Source organism: Abrus precatorius, unplaced genomic scaffold (genome assembly GCF_003935025.1).
Source record: "Abrus precatorius isolate BTA unplaced genomic scaffold, Abrus_2018 Scaffold11, whole genome shotgun sequence".
NCBI classification, from domain to species: Eukaryota; Viridiplantae; Streptophyta; class Magnoliopsida; order Fabales; family Fabaceae; genus Abrus; species Abrus precatorius.
In genome coordinates this window covers 10,469,322-10,483,115 of record NW_020874303.1, presented here as the reverse complement: position 1 = coordinate 10,483,115, position 13,794 = coordinate 10,469,322, and the positions used below count along the sequence as shown (strand labels likewise).

The following is a 13,794-nucleotide window of genomic DNA, read 5'->3' as shown; positions in this document are numbered from 1 at the left end:
TTTATCTATATTTATTCATATTTCATTAATAAGGTTGTCGATTTCATAAGCTCACCCTTCCATTTTGTTGTTTTGGTATATGTATGTGCTGCGATGATTGTACGATGGTACATGAGCAGAAAGTACAGGGAATGCATCCACTTCTTAAGCTAGAAGGTCTGGCTGAGAGATTCTAGAGTTAGTATTTTTTGGAAGAGCATTGAGCTAATTATTTTGTTGGTCTAGATTTGAGTATTAGGCCTGGCCTAGTGTATTTCTAATTTGTCAATAGATGTAATTATAAGTTAAATTCTTGTATTTTGAGATCTTCAATGAATCATTATATTGTAAATATATAAATTTTATGTAAATTTTGGTGTTACATAGAAATATACAAAAAGTTTCTCTATTTTGTTTATGTGAATGCTGAAATTAAATTTTGCTATAAGACCATGCTTTTAAAGTCATGTATATTATATATATATATATATATATATATATATATATATAAAATTCAGAAGATGAATAAATTAATTAAGGATGGCAAATGCGGAATGTCATTAATTCTTTATAAAAAAAAAAGGTCATGACAGATAATATTATTGTTCTTCAAGAATTTATCCACTCTTTTAACAATATAAAAAGCAGGAATGGTTCCTGCTAATTAAACTGGACTTAGAGAAGGCTCATGATAAGCTAAATTGGTGTTTCATTAAGGACACTATCCAAAAAGTAGGTTTCAGCCATGAGTTAGTTAAGCTTATTTACCATTGTATCTCCTCTCCAACTATATCTATTAATTGGAATAACAACAGAATTGATAGTTTTCATCCTAGCAGGGGTATTAGGCAGGGGGACCCTATTTCTCCTTATATTTTTGTCCTCTATATTGAAAGACTGGCTCATGTAATTCAAGATAGAATTGTTAATCAAACCTGAAGTCTTTTCTCCTTTAGCAACCTGGTCCTTATATTTCTCACTTATTTTTTACTGGTGACTTAATTTTAATAGCTAAAGCTTATAACCAGAATTTTGCCGTCATTAATTCTATTTTGAGTAATTTTTGTGCAACATCTGGTCTTTCCATTAATAGCGATAAATCCTCTATTTTCTTTTCTAAAAATTGTGGCCCTGAGATTTTTAGGGAGATTAGTCTCAGCCTAGGAATTAATCACTTTCATAATTTTGGGAAATACTTAGGCATTCCTATTAGTCATTTAGGCCCTACTAGGAAAGATTTCTCTTTTATAATTGATAAAGTTAGGAAAAAACTATCAAAGTGGAAGATGAACTCATTATTTATGGCTGGTAGAATTATGCTAACTCAATCTTGTATCATGAGTATTCCAAATTATTTTATGTATTCTATGCTTATTCCTAAGTCTATTTGTAATGAGATTGACTCTTTATGTAAAAAGTTTATTTGGGGATCTTTAGGAAGCAGGAAATGTCACTTAATTAGCTGGGAGAAAATTTGCAAACCTAAGGAAATTGAGGGTTTAGTTTTCAGGGACTTGAGGCTTGTTAATCAAACTTTCATAATGAAATTGTGTTAAAGGTTCATATCTTGTCCTAACAGTTTGTAGGCTTAGGTGCTCTACAAAAAATACAAATTTTTCACTATGGAGGAATATGATGTCTGTTTGAGATATTTTTTCAAAAGGCTTAGGCTGGGTAGTTGATGATGGGATGACAATTAGATTTTGGATGGATAATTGAGTTTCACCTATAAAGACCTTAGAAGTCATACCCTGTTGCCTCTCAAGAATTCTAATCTGAGTAAGCCGGTGGCTGCTTTTTCTACTCATGATAGCTAGAATTGGAGTCGAATTAGACCTTTTTTTCCTGATTCTGTGTGTGAGTCCATTGCTCTCATCAATCCTCCTATCTGGTCTAGAAACCAGGATTTGTGTTTCTAGAAATACTCTAGTAATGGTTTTTTCTCAATAAAATATGCCTATAAGATGTTGTGTATGCATGATAACTCTGCTCCCAGTATTTTTAATTTTATTTGGGATTGGGAGGGCCAACCTAAAATTCAACTTCTCTTATGGAAAATTACTCATGGTAGCCTCCTTACTAATGTTAAAAGGTGCAATCGTAATTTGGCTAACTCTTCTATTTGTTCTAGGTGTAGGGAGGCTGATGAATCTCTTATGCGTGTCTTCAAGGATTGTTGGTTTACTAAGCAAATTTGAAATAGACTTTTTATCCCTGACTTTTAATCATCTTTTTTCAGTAAAGGGCTGTCTAGTTGGTTGGAATTTAACTTGAGAAATAATAAGTTGTTTCAATATCCCTATTGGAACATTTTGTTTGGCATGGTTCTTTGGAATTTGTGGAAGAATCGAAATTGTGATATTTTTCAGAATTATCCATTGGATTCTGATTCTCTGTTCTATAAAATTAAGACTGATTTTGATTTTTTTTCCCTACACTATGGCTGGTCCAAAAAGAAGATTTCCTCTGTTGTTTTGACAAATCAGTGTTTTACTAGATGGATGCCCCCCTTGCAATCCCAACTGAAGCTCAATTAGATGATGCTGCTTGCTGGCCTGCTGGTACAGCTAGCTATGGAGGCCTCATTAGAGATAGTCATGGTTTGTTTGTGGCTGGCTTTCATAACACCTTAAATTCCTGCTCTCCCTTGCTGCCGAGTTGTGGGAAATATATTGGGGTCTCAAGCTTGTTATCTAATGCAAAATTAATTTGATTTGGGTGGAATGTGATTCTAAGGAGGCTATTTCTCTTATTGTCAATTTTTCTCATTGTAATCATCTGTTATTTTCTATTATTAGTGAGATTAGAGAATTGGCTAAGAGAATTAGGTTTATTCGATTTAATCATGTTCTTAGAGAGGCCAATCAAAGTGCTTACTGGTTGGCAAAAATTGAGGATGATTTTGGGCAGCCTTTTGTTGTGTTTGATAAGGCTCCTCCTCTTCTTCCTTTCCTTAGTATCATGGTATCCTAGGCTTGTAAGATAACTTTTTGGGGCTGTCTAGCCCTGTTCATTAGCAAAAATACTATTAAAATATTAAATTTTATAATTTTTTATTACGTGTGATATTATATAAGTTAAAAATATCCTTATATCTATAACATTAATAAAATTGAAAGCAAATACTTTGGCATTTATTGATATGTTGAGACCCACCAAAACAAAATTGCTTACCCATGCATCTCCACAAAAAATGATAAAAATTGCATATCATTAACACATGATGATTTTCGTCAAATCCTCTCTCTCCTACTTTTATTTACAAGAAAGAAACTTTTCACACTAGTATAAATTTAAAAATTATTATATTTAATATAAACTTTTTATTTAATTTACATTTGATGGTTAGTGAAATAATATATTATAATATATTAGATATAAGTTAAATAAAAAGTTTAAATCATGTATAAAAGTTTTTATATTTACACCAATATAAAAAGATCTTATCTCTTTATTTATATTATTTAATTTTCCAACAAAAAAATACAAAAAGAGATTTTAAAAGATTTTATCTTACGATTGTTTGTTGCATCATTTTTCTTCTTCTTTTTTAAATTTAAAATACAAATACACAGATCAAATTTAAATTTTACAAAAAACTAGTGCACCAACTATGTATTATATTGTAAAATCAAATTTAAAATATATTTAATTATAATCATTTTCAATTGAAAGTTTATAATATAATATTTATTTTATAATTAGTTAAAATATATATATATATATATATATATATATATTGTATCATAAATAATAAAATAATATTCTTCTATTTAAACATACTTCAAATATATGAACAAATAAATTTTTGACATAACAACATTTAATATTAATTACGTCTTCGAGAAAGAATTCACTTAATTGATTTTTTTATAAAAGTGGTCTCACTTGCTTCCACTAAACTATTTTTAGTATAATTTGATCATTTCATGTCCTAAATTTATAACTCATTTTAACCTTGTTGCAGTACAATTAAATTTGGTGATAAAACCAAATTACAGTAGAAACTCTTTAAATTAATACTCGATAAATTAATAAACTCTCTAAAATAATAAATTTATCCGGTCCCGACTTGGGCCAATATAAAAAATTGAAAAACTCGATAAAATAATAAGATAATAATTTTTCGGGAGATCCCTTTATAATTTTCGGTCCTAAGAAAATCATAAATTAATAATTTATAGAAACTGAAAAAAAATATATTACACTTTATTGAAATATGATTCAATAGTTGTCTGTTTTCCTTTAAAGTTCAAGTCTATTTGGAGCTCATCTTTAACTTTTCTTATTACATCCAATAGCTCAAGTGTTGTATTTTTGTATTGTATCATAAAGTTGTGAAGAGTGTTCGACGCCATAAGTGCTTCCTTTCGCGTAACAGGTTCCAAAGACATTGTATCATCTTCGTCGTCATCCTTTGCATTGTTCTCAATGATAGTACCCACAATATCTTCTAAACTCTGAACTTCCGAACATGCTTCATTTTCACCTGTGTAGTTCATTAGATTGTCGATATCCATCTTATTACGATAGCCACATTGATTGATCATAGTCTCGAGGTCTTGAGTTTCTTCATCAAAAGTGGATTCATCCAAATTTCTTGCAACGTCACTATCTGAACGAATTTTACAATGTCAGAAGCAATTCGCTATTGTTTCTTTTCGAACATCTATCGTCCAAGCTAGGATTGCCAAATTGATAGCATCAAGGACATTTATCTTCCCTGGATCAGATTGTCCCACCTACCTTCCAATATTTTGCAGTAAAACCTTCTACGGTAATGCATTTTGAAAGCTCTTATTATCCCAGCATCGCAAGGTTGAATCTTTGATGTCATGTTGGGCGGCAAGAAGAACAACTCAACGTTTCTTAGCCCTTCAATATTTCTTGGATGTGCTGGACAATTATCCACCACAAGTAGAACTCTTCTACCATGCATCATTTGGTCAAATGAACGAACATATTCATCAAAAAGCACACTAGTCATCCATGCTTTTTTGTTAGCTCGATACTGACAATTCAAGCTATTCATGTTGACATTCTTGAAGCAACGAGGCTTTGCATATTTCCCAATAATCCATAGAGGGATTTTTTCAGAGCCATCTTCATTGCAACAAAAAACTACCGTCAGCCTTTCTTTATCTTGTTTTCTTCCTTCAAGTTGTTTTATTGCCAGTGAATGATCAGCTTGTAGCCTATAAAACAACCAAGTTTCATCCATATTGAAAACATCTTTCATAGGGAACTGATCAATTTTCTCCCGAATCGATACCAATTTCTGCTCCATGTCTTGTATATCAACAGACCCACTCTCGCCAAAACGACGAAATGACTTTATGCCATGTAGGTGCTTGAATTTCCTAAGCCATCCTATAGAGAAGTTAAAATTTGAATCATCATGAGGGTACACGAGTTTCATTGTATCTCTTGCTTTCTGCAAAATTAATTCTCCTGTGATATTCACACGTTCTTGATGCTGGAGAAACCACTCATAAACAACCTTCTCCATGTCAGGATATTTTGCTAGTTTGTGTCTTTTCATCTCTGCTCTTCCCTTTTCTATTTTAGCAGAGAGATAGTCATCTGACCGCTTAAGTGTGTTTGATATTGTTCCTTGACTAACTTTCAACTGAAATTTTTTCTCAAGTCATCTCTACAAGTCTTTTTGTGTGCTTGCAGGATTATCTCTCTTATACTCACACAACTCCTTACGTATTTGATCTAACATAGTTGATTTTGCAACACCTTTTAGATGAGAAGTCATCTTGTGAGATATGGTTTGAATACTCTAACACATTCATGTAATTTATATATGCCAAACTTGCTTAAGAATACATTGAACACATTTGTTCCTCTTGTTTACATTTACTGTACTTCAAAAGTCATTATTGATTTCCAATGCATATGTAGTGTAGTTACTAATTTATTGTACGTTGAGTCTCAAGGTTCGCTGCAACGTAATTCTAAGAGACATAGATTAATTTGCCTTTTTGTTTGGTATGTACAGTATAATTACTTAAAAATTCTTTAAATTAATAATTATTAATTTATCGATAAATTAATAACTTTCTAAATTAATAAATTTCTCCGATTCTGACATTATTAATTTAAAGAGTTTCTACTGTAATTGTATCAATTTATAATACTAACATATAACTTTTCTATTGTCATGTATTATAAATTGATAAAGTCTATGTATATCTATGTTACCAAGACTTTATGCAATATTAATTTATCATATATTATCTTTAATTAATTAATTAACCACCTTAATAATAAATCAAGATATATTTTCCTTCTAATTACTAATTTATGAATAAATTAATTAATTTAATCTAAATTGATTTATTAACGAAATAATTTATAATGCTAATGTGTAGTGGCTCTACCTTTATACGTTATAAATTAAAATAAATTTGCATAATTAATTTAAGGTAACTGTTTATATACGGACATTTGTAGGATGTTAATATATTCCTTACGCATAAATGACTCACGAACTCAGTTTTGATTTCAAATATCATATTATTTTAAAAAAGTTTTTTTTTAAAATAAATTTTAGTAACGACTCCTCTAATTTCAAATATACTGTTCTTAAACACGTTTTTGCCATACTATTGTGATCGCTTGGTTGCGACATTAACTTAGCATAAAATTGTGAAAATAAAAAATACTATAATAAATACTCTTAACTAAAAATAATCAGACAGACAAGATTAAAATATAGAAATATCATCGAGGAGAAAAGAAATCCTTCGAATAAATAACCACAAAACAAGAAAAAAATTCCTCGGACTGAATGACGGCAGCATGAGTATATACAGGGCGAAGGTTTATTCAGAAACACAATCATACACTAAACATAAAAAATGGAAACATGGCAACGTCTAGTGAATAACACCCTTTCAACACTATATACAGGCAAAGATTTATTCTCTTTCATCCTCGGGAACTACCAAATTATCTTGCATCGTCAAATACAACTTGTTTTGTTACAGAATCAATAACTTTTTAGAGAGTAGTTACTAACAATAAAATTAATGACAAAAATACTAATAACTTTTGTAATAATAATTGAAATGATACTCTTTCTTTTTTATTTATTTATTTATTTTTCTCTTCGTTCCACTTATCTTATTATAACCACATAGCAGATGTGGGGGGTGGGGGGGGGGGGGGTGAATCCTTAATTCATTGAGAAACTAGTTTGAAATATTGGTGTTCCTCTACGAGCAATTTGAAAAACAAAAGTGGCACACGTGTGAGAATGTACTTCCCTTTTCAAGCATAAAATATAATAGAAAACAGTGGACCCCACCTATGCTACTATTTTTTTCATAGAAAAAATGATACCCTAAATATGCAACGTTCAAGGATTAAAGTATCATGTCACCCTAATTCGTTGACCTTATTACACTCTAAATGACGCTTAACATGCAAGCTTAGCATGCCCGTTATAGTTCAAACGGTATTTAAGTAACACATGAATTAATGTGCGTGACATATGCAAAGTTCCAATCTCCGTGTGACTTATTTTAGCTTCGTGATTGACATGAAAAACACACAGTACCCCTATACTTGATCCTTATAAATCCCAGTCATAAGGTTTTAATAGAAATTTCTGCATAGTTGCATGGCACTAAAACCGAGCATATAAAATTTTTACGACACAAAATATTTGCATGAAACTAATATGTTAAGGTTGTTCCATGCAAAATTCGTTAGTCCTAAGTTACTACCACATGCACCAAAACTTCTCACGTTCCAACTTTTGTTCCCTCCTCCCAAATGTTATTCCCTTCTCTTTGAAACCTCTCTTCACTTTTATGCCATTTCTTCATACCGTTGTGACTCTCTTCTTTCCACCTTGCTCCTTGCTCTGAAATCTTCATCTTCTGTTTCCTGCTGCAGGGTCATTCATGCCCAAGTGATCAAATCACTGGATTTCAGAGATGGGTTCATTGGTGATCAGTTGGTTTCATGCTACCTTAACATGGGTTCCACCCCAGATGCACAGAATTTGTTTGATGAAATGCCATACAAGGATTTTGTCTCTTGGAACTCTTTGGTTTCTGGGTTTTCGAAAAAGGGAGATCTTGGTAATTGCATGAGTATGTTTTCTGCGATGAAATATGAAATGGCATTGATATTGAATGAGCTTTCGCTCATATCTGTTATCTCAGCTTGTGCTTATGCGAGAGCTCGGGATGAAGGTTGGTATCTTCATTGTTGTGCAGTGAAATTGGGTATGGAGTTGGCGGTGAAGGTTGTTAATGCTCTCATTAATATGTATGGAAAGTTTGGTTGTGTTGAGTCTGCTTTCAAGCTGTTTTGGGCTATGCCAGAGCAGAACGTGGTGTCATGGAATTCAATGGTGGCTGTTTGGACACAGAATGGAATCCCTCGTGAAGCTTTTAATTATTTTAATATGATGAAGGTGAATGGGCTTTTTCCTGATGAAGCCACAATGGTGAGCTTGCTTCAAGCCTGTGAAATTTTGCCTTTAGGAAGATTGGTAGAGGCCATACATGGTGCAATCTTTTCCTGTGGTCTAAATGAAAATATAACAATTGCAACCGCCCTTTTGAACTTGTACTCAAAGTTAGGGAGATTGAATGTTTCTCATAAGGTCTTTGAAGAGATAAACAAGCCTGATAAAGTGGCATTGACAGCAATGCTTGCAGGGTATGCCATGCATGGGTGTGGGAAAGAAGCAATAGAGTTCTTTGAAAGGTCTGTAAAGGAAGGTATGGAGCCTGACCATGTTACTTTTACTCATTTGTTAAGTGCTTGCAGCCATTCAGGGCTTGTCAAGGAAGGGAAGCACTACTTTCAAATCATGTCTGATGTTTACAGAGTTCAGCCCCGAATGGATCACTATTCATGTATGGTTGATCTTCTTGGCCGCTGCGGTCTGCTCAATGATGCTCATGAGATGATAAAAAACATGCCATTAGAGCCAAATTCTGGTGTTTGGGGTGCCCTTCTTGGTGCTTGTAGGGTTTATCGTAACATTAATCTTGGGAAGGAGGCTGCGGAGAATTTGATTGCATTAGATCCTTCAGACCCAAGAAACTATATCATGCTTTCCAACATATATTCTGCTGCTGGTCTGTGGAGTGATGCAGCGAAAATGAGGGCTTTAATGAAGACTAAAGTTCTTACAAGAAACCCTGGATGCAGTTTTATTGAGCATGAGAATAAAATTCACCGTTTTGTGGTAGATGATTATTCTCACTCTGATTCAGATAAAATACACAAAAAACTGGAAGAGCTTATGAGAAAAATTCAAGAGGTTGGCTTTGTGTCTGAAACTGAACCCATTCTCCACGATGTTGATGAAGAGGTGAAAACAGATATGATCAATAAGCACAGTGAGAAGATAGCTCTTGCTTATGGACTTTTGGTTAGTAGGGCTGATGTGCCATTAGTTATAGTAAAAAATCTCAGAATATGCCGTGATTGCCACAACACTGCAAAATTTACCTCCCTGGTAGAGAAGCGTACTATCATTATCAGAGATTCAAAGCGATTTCACCACTTTTCAGATGGATTATGTTCTTGTGGTGATTATTGGTAGTGACCTACCTCTGTTGGAGTTTGCCATTGCAGAAATGGCTTTGTCAATTGCCATTGACCATAACTTGTAAGAGACAATGCAATGATAAACATGATAACATTATTGAGCATAATTCCATCTGCATATTCATATTCGGTTATTCCTTCTGACCTAAACGAGTCAACTTTCGTAAGCTACTTGCCCCATACTACATGGGAAACCAACTTGAGAGCTTTTGAATAAAGGACCCATCTGATGAGTGCCCCAAGAGAACTGGTTATTGATTCAATAAATAAAAAGTTTATATTAGAAATGTAGTGGGAGTGTGTTGGATTTGGGCTTGAAGCCTAACTCAACCACAAATTCTAGCTTGTAAGGTGAAATTACTTTAACTTTTACAAACTTTAGTTTAGTCATATCTATCAACATTGGATTTCAACATTGTATTAGAACCCATCGTAGATCCTATTTTGGGTCACCCTTAACTGAAAAAATAATCTAACTGGCCCCACAATTTTTCCAGTACAATTAATTTGGTCCTATGGATTTCCAAGTGCAGCTTACCTGGTCTCACAGTGTGTTACCTACTTGGTCCTATGTCTTATCTAGTGCTATATTAAAAAAAAAGTAGTCCCTCAATTTTCCCTCAATTTTCACGTTCTAGATATCCAATCTTGAATGTGAGGGGATGTATTGAAGTCTCAAATCAACCATAAATATGACTAAATAAGAGCTTATAAAAGCTAAAACAATACTCATCGTACAAGCTAACTTTTGAGGTTGAGTTAGGCTTACAAACTTTCTACTCTTGATTTTTGACAGTGCCCTAAGGGCACTTGTTAGCATTCTCCTTAGACCAAATTCATTTTCTAATTGGTAAATTAAAAATTAAAAACAGTTGGACTAATCACCATGTTCCCTTTAGTTCTTTTATTTCTCTTTGACTGTTTTTGGCCTTCTAATACATCGTTATAAACTTATAATTTCAAATCTTTATTTAGTTTCAACATTTTTTAGAGAAAGCCATGAAAGAGGAAGTAGTGAAATGTCAACATGTTGTGAGTCATCATTTGTTGACAATTTATGAGCACCAACTTGGTGAGGAATTTGAAGCCTTTTTTTGTTTGGAAGGTGGCATACAAAATTAAATTTTCTTCCCTATTTAGAAATCCTTATAATGTACAGCAGAAGCTGATTTACATGGTTTTCAGACATCATAGACGTGAGACAAAGATTCTGGCATCATGGTGAAGCATTAATGTATGAAAATAGGTATGTTCATTTCTTTATTTTAAGTTTTGTGATTTTGTATTTCTGGTTTTCTTTTTTTGCCTGTTCACTTCCTCTTCTCTTTTTCTCCTAAGAAATGAAATTCTTGTTGCAAAACACATGTAGATGGAATTGCTCTAACTTCTAAATAGTGTAAATGATAAATGATGTATTTCTTTCAATGATTACAAAAAATTTAGTAGTTAATGTAACCACAAAGTTAATAAATAGAGAAAAAGTTAAGAAAAGTGGAAAAGCCAGTTATACACCACCATAGTGACTAGAGTAAATTGATGAAGCATTAGTGTCAGATATATTAGTTAAAATGATAAACCATATTCCCCATAAAGATAGGACTACTAGACAAATTTAATAGGAACTATTAAAATATCCCATATTGGTTAAGAATAAAATCAGAATACTCCTTATAAGGGCTTATGTAATCCTTTTCGTATGAGCTAGCTTTTAGGAGTGAATTAAGCCTAAGTTTCCTAATATAGTATTAAGGCCTATTCAATTCTATTGGGCCACTATAGATGTCTAATCCTTCAAACTTCACACACCAGATGTCTAGCTCTATGCGTGAACAGAGTGTGCTAAGATGTCTCATATTAGCTAGGAGTAGAGGCAGGATACTCCTTATAAAGGTTTGTATAGTTCCTTTATTTACAAAATCTCCTTACTTTATTTAGGATTTGTTTTCTTTTAATTGATAAGATCATCATTTAGGATTTTGTTTTATCTTATTAGATACAATCATATTATTATCATGATTTAGGATTTATTTCTTTTTTAATTGCTACAAAAACGTATCAATTAGATTTCTCGCCATTGAATTATCAGTCTACAAAAAGACTGACAATATTCAATAAAGGACATGCAAATATATTCAAAATTAATTAAAGGCTCTATCAAGGATAAGTCTATTCTCTAAAGGGTTCTTTCACATCTAGGCCTAAGGTTTATAACACATTATTTGTTGCAATATGCATACCTAGAATATCTTTTATAGATGCTTCTGTTTCTGCTAATTTGCTACTGCTAATTTGCTAATTATACTGCTGACATACATTCATCTCAGATCTTACTAAATATTTACAAGGAAAAATTATATTCATGCCCTTTGAGGTTTAACAAAATTTCACCTAATAGTCCTCCCTGTTTTAGATTACTTAAAGCTCTCCTAATTCACATAATTGCTTAAAAAGTCAGCATTGATTTGTGTAATCAGGAAGGATATGTGGTATTATGTTGTTATAAAAATTAAGGGAGGCTTGTGTAGAGTCATAAAAGGAGGGATATTGGGTGAAATTTTGTTAAGCCTCAAGAGGTGTGAGTGTAATTAACCATATTTAAAATTATGAGCCACATTTATTTCCAGATCCAAATAGAATGGGAATATAACCCTTCTGCCATTTAGTCTCATGGACCTGACTTATTACAACTTGGAGAACAATAACTGTATGAATACTCCAAAATCCAGATAATGGATTTCTGCCGATGCATGGTTGAGTATCCTCATCTTTTATTATTCCAAAAGTTATCTTTGCTCTTTTTATGATCAGGACATTTAGACATAAATTGTGAAGTTTCATATGAAAATGAAATAGACACAAAGACACCATTCCAAAATTTATGGGACCTTATTTATGTTTTCTGTATCTTTTTTTCTTCAGTTTTCATCTGACCTTGTCATGTAAAAATATACCATGAGAGGATTCATGCCCTTGTTATGTGTTTCAGAATACTTACTAATTAAGAGGGTCCGTAAACTTGTGAAGCACACACTTGAGAATCCGGAATTTTTTCAGGACTTGGAGAGTAAACTCCGCAGGTAAGGCTGCTGGTCTCTGGGGGAATGATTGTCTTCCTCTATGTGACCTCTTTACACTATTTCTTGGTTCAAATAAGACAAAAAGATGCTGCTCCCTAGTTCCTACTTCTGAATACATCTTACTTTCTAAAGTTATAGACTGCTCTGGTCATTGGGCTCCTTGTATGACAGCCCTATAGCTACTGTGTGTACTGAATGCATTGGCTAAAAATAGGAAAAGGAACAGTTATTATAGGATCCTGGGACAAAGGCCTTTCATGAGAGTGTGTAAGGGAGAGATAGGCTTTATGCTAAAAAAGTGTGTCCTATTGGATTACATGAACATAGTGCAGACTAAAGCAGGAGGAGCAAGGCCTACCAAGCCAATAAGCGCACTGGATTCCTGCTTACCTGGGGCACTCCTCTAGCATCCTCCGAGTATCATTCCTCTCTCAAAGGAAATACATATTAGACCTTCTCAATGAGACTAGAATGAGTGGATGTAAACCAGCTGAAACTCCAAATGAGCCTAATTACAAGCTTGGAAATAACCAGGAAAGTGAACCGGTTGACACTTCCAAGTACCAAAAGTTAGTAGGAAGACTAATTTATCTATCTCAAACTCGTCCTAACATTGCATTTGCTGTGAGTTTTGTCAGTCAATTTATGCACTCTCCTTGTAAAGAAAACTTCAACGTTGTCTACAGTATTCTTAGATACTTGAAAAATGTTCCTGGTAGAGGGCTATTTTTTAAGAAGACTGAACAGCAAACAATTGAGACCTACACTGATGCTGACTGGGTTGGCTAAGTTATAGACAGAAATTCAAAAAACAAAGTGTAGTTGCAAGGAGTAGTCTTGAAGCCGAATAAAGAGCCATGACATAAGGAGTGTGTGAAATTGTAGTTGAAAAGAGTCCTTGAAGAATTGCAGCTTTCTATGACTCTCTCTATTAAACTCTATTGTGATAACGAGCCTGCCATAAGTATATCTCAAAACTCTGTCTAGCACGACCGGACCAAGCATGTGGAAATGGATAGATGCTTATAAAAGAGAAAGTTGAAGAAGGAATTATTTGCATCCCATTTGTTCCAACCTCACAACAGTTGGCAGACAGTCCTACTAAAGGGCTGTTTAGACCAAACTTTTAGTTTCTTGTAAGCAAGTTGGGGGC

At 33.2% G+C, this 13,794-nt stretch overlaps 1 protein-coding gene and 1 pseudogene across 1 annotated transcript; one reads left to right on the top strand and one right to left on the bottom strand.

Moving 5' to 3' along the window:
* Positions 1 to 4,181: 4,181 nt before the first annotated feature.
* LOC113856514 lies at positions 4,182 to 5,743 on the bottom strand (annotated as a pseudogene).
* A 1,928-nt stretch (positions 5,744 to 7,671) lies between these two features.
* Positions 7,672 to 9,559, top strand: LOC113856404 (pentatricopeptide repeat-containing protein At5g40410, mitochondrial). The gene has a single exon (XM_027488206.1). It carries the CDS (start codon positions 7,673 to 7,675, stop codon positions 9,557 to 9,559), a length of 1,887 nt encoding a protein of 628 aa, XP_027344007.1. The 5' UTR covers position 7,672.
* Positions 9,560 to 13,794: the final 4,235 nt, after the last annotated feature.

Bases quoted from the DNA above. Each gene is read 5' to 3' on its own strand.
- LOC113856404 (XM_027488206.1), top strand. From the start codon at position 7,673: ATGTTAAGGTTGTTCCATGCAAAATTCGTTAGTCCTAAGTTACTACCA.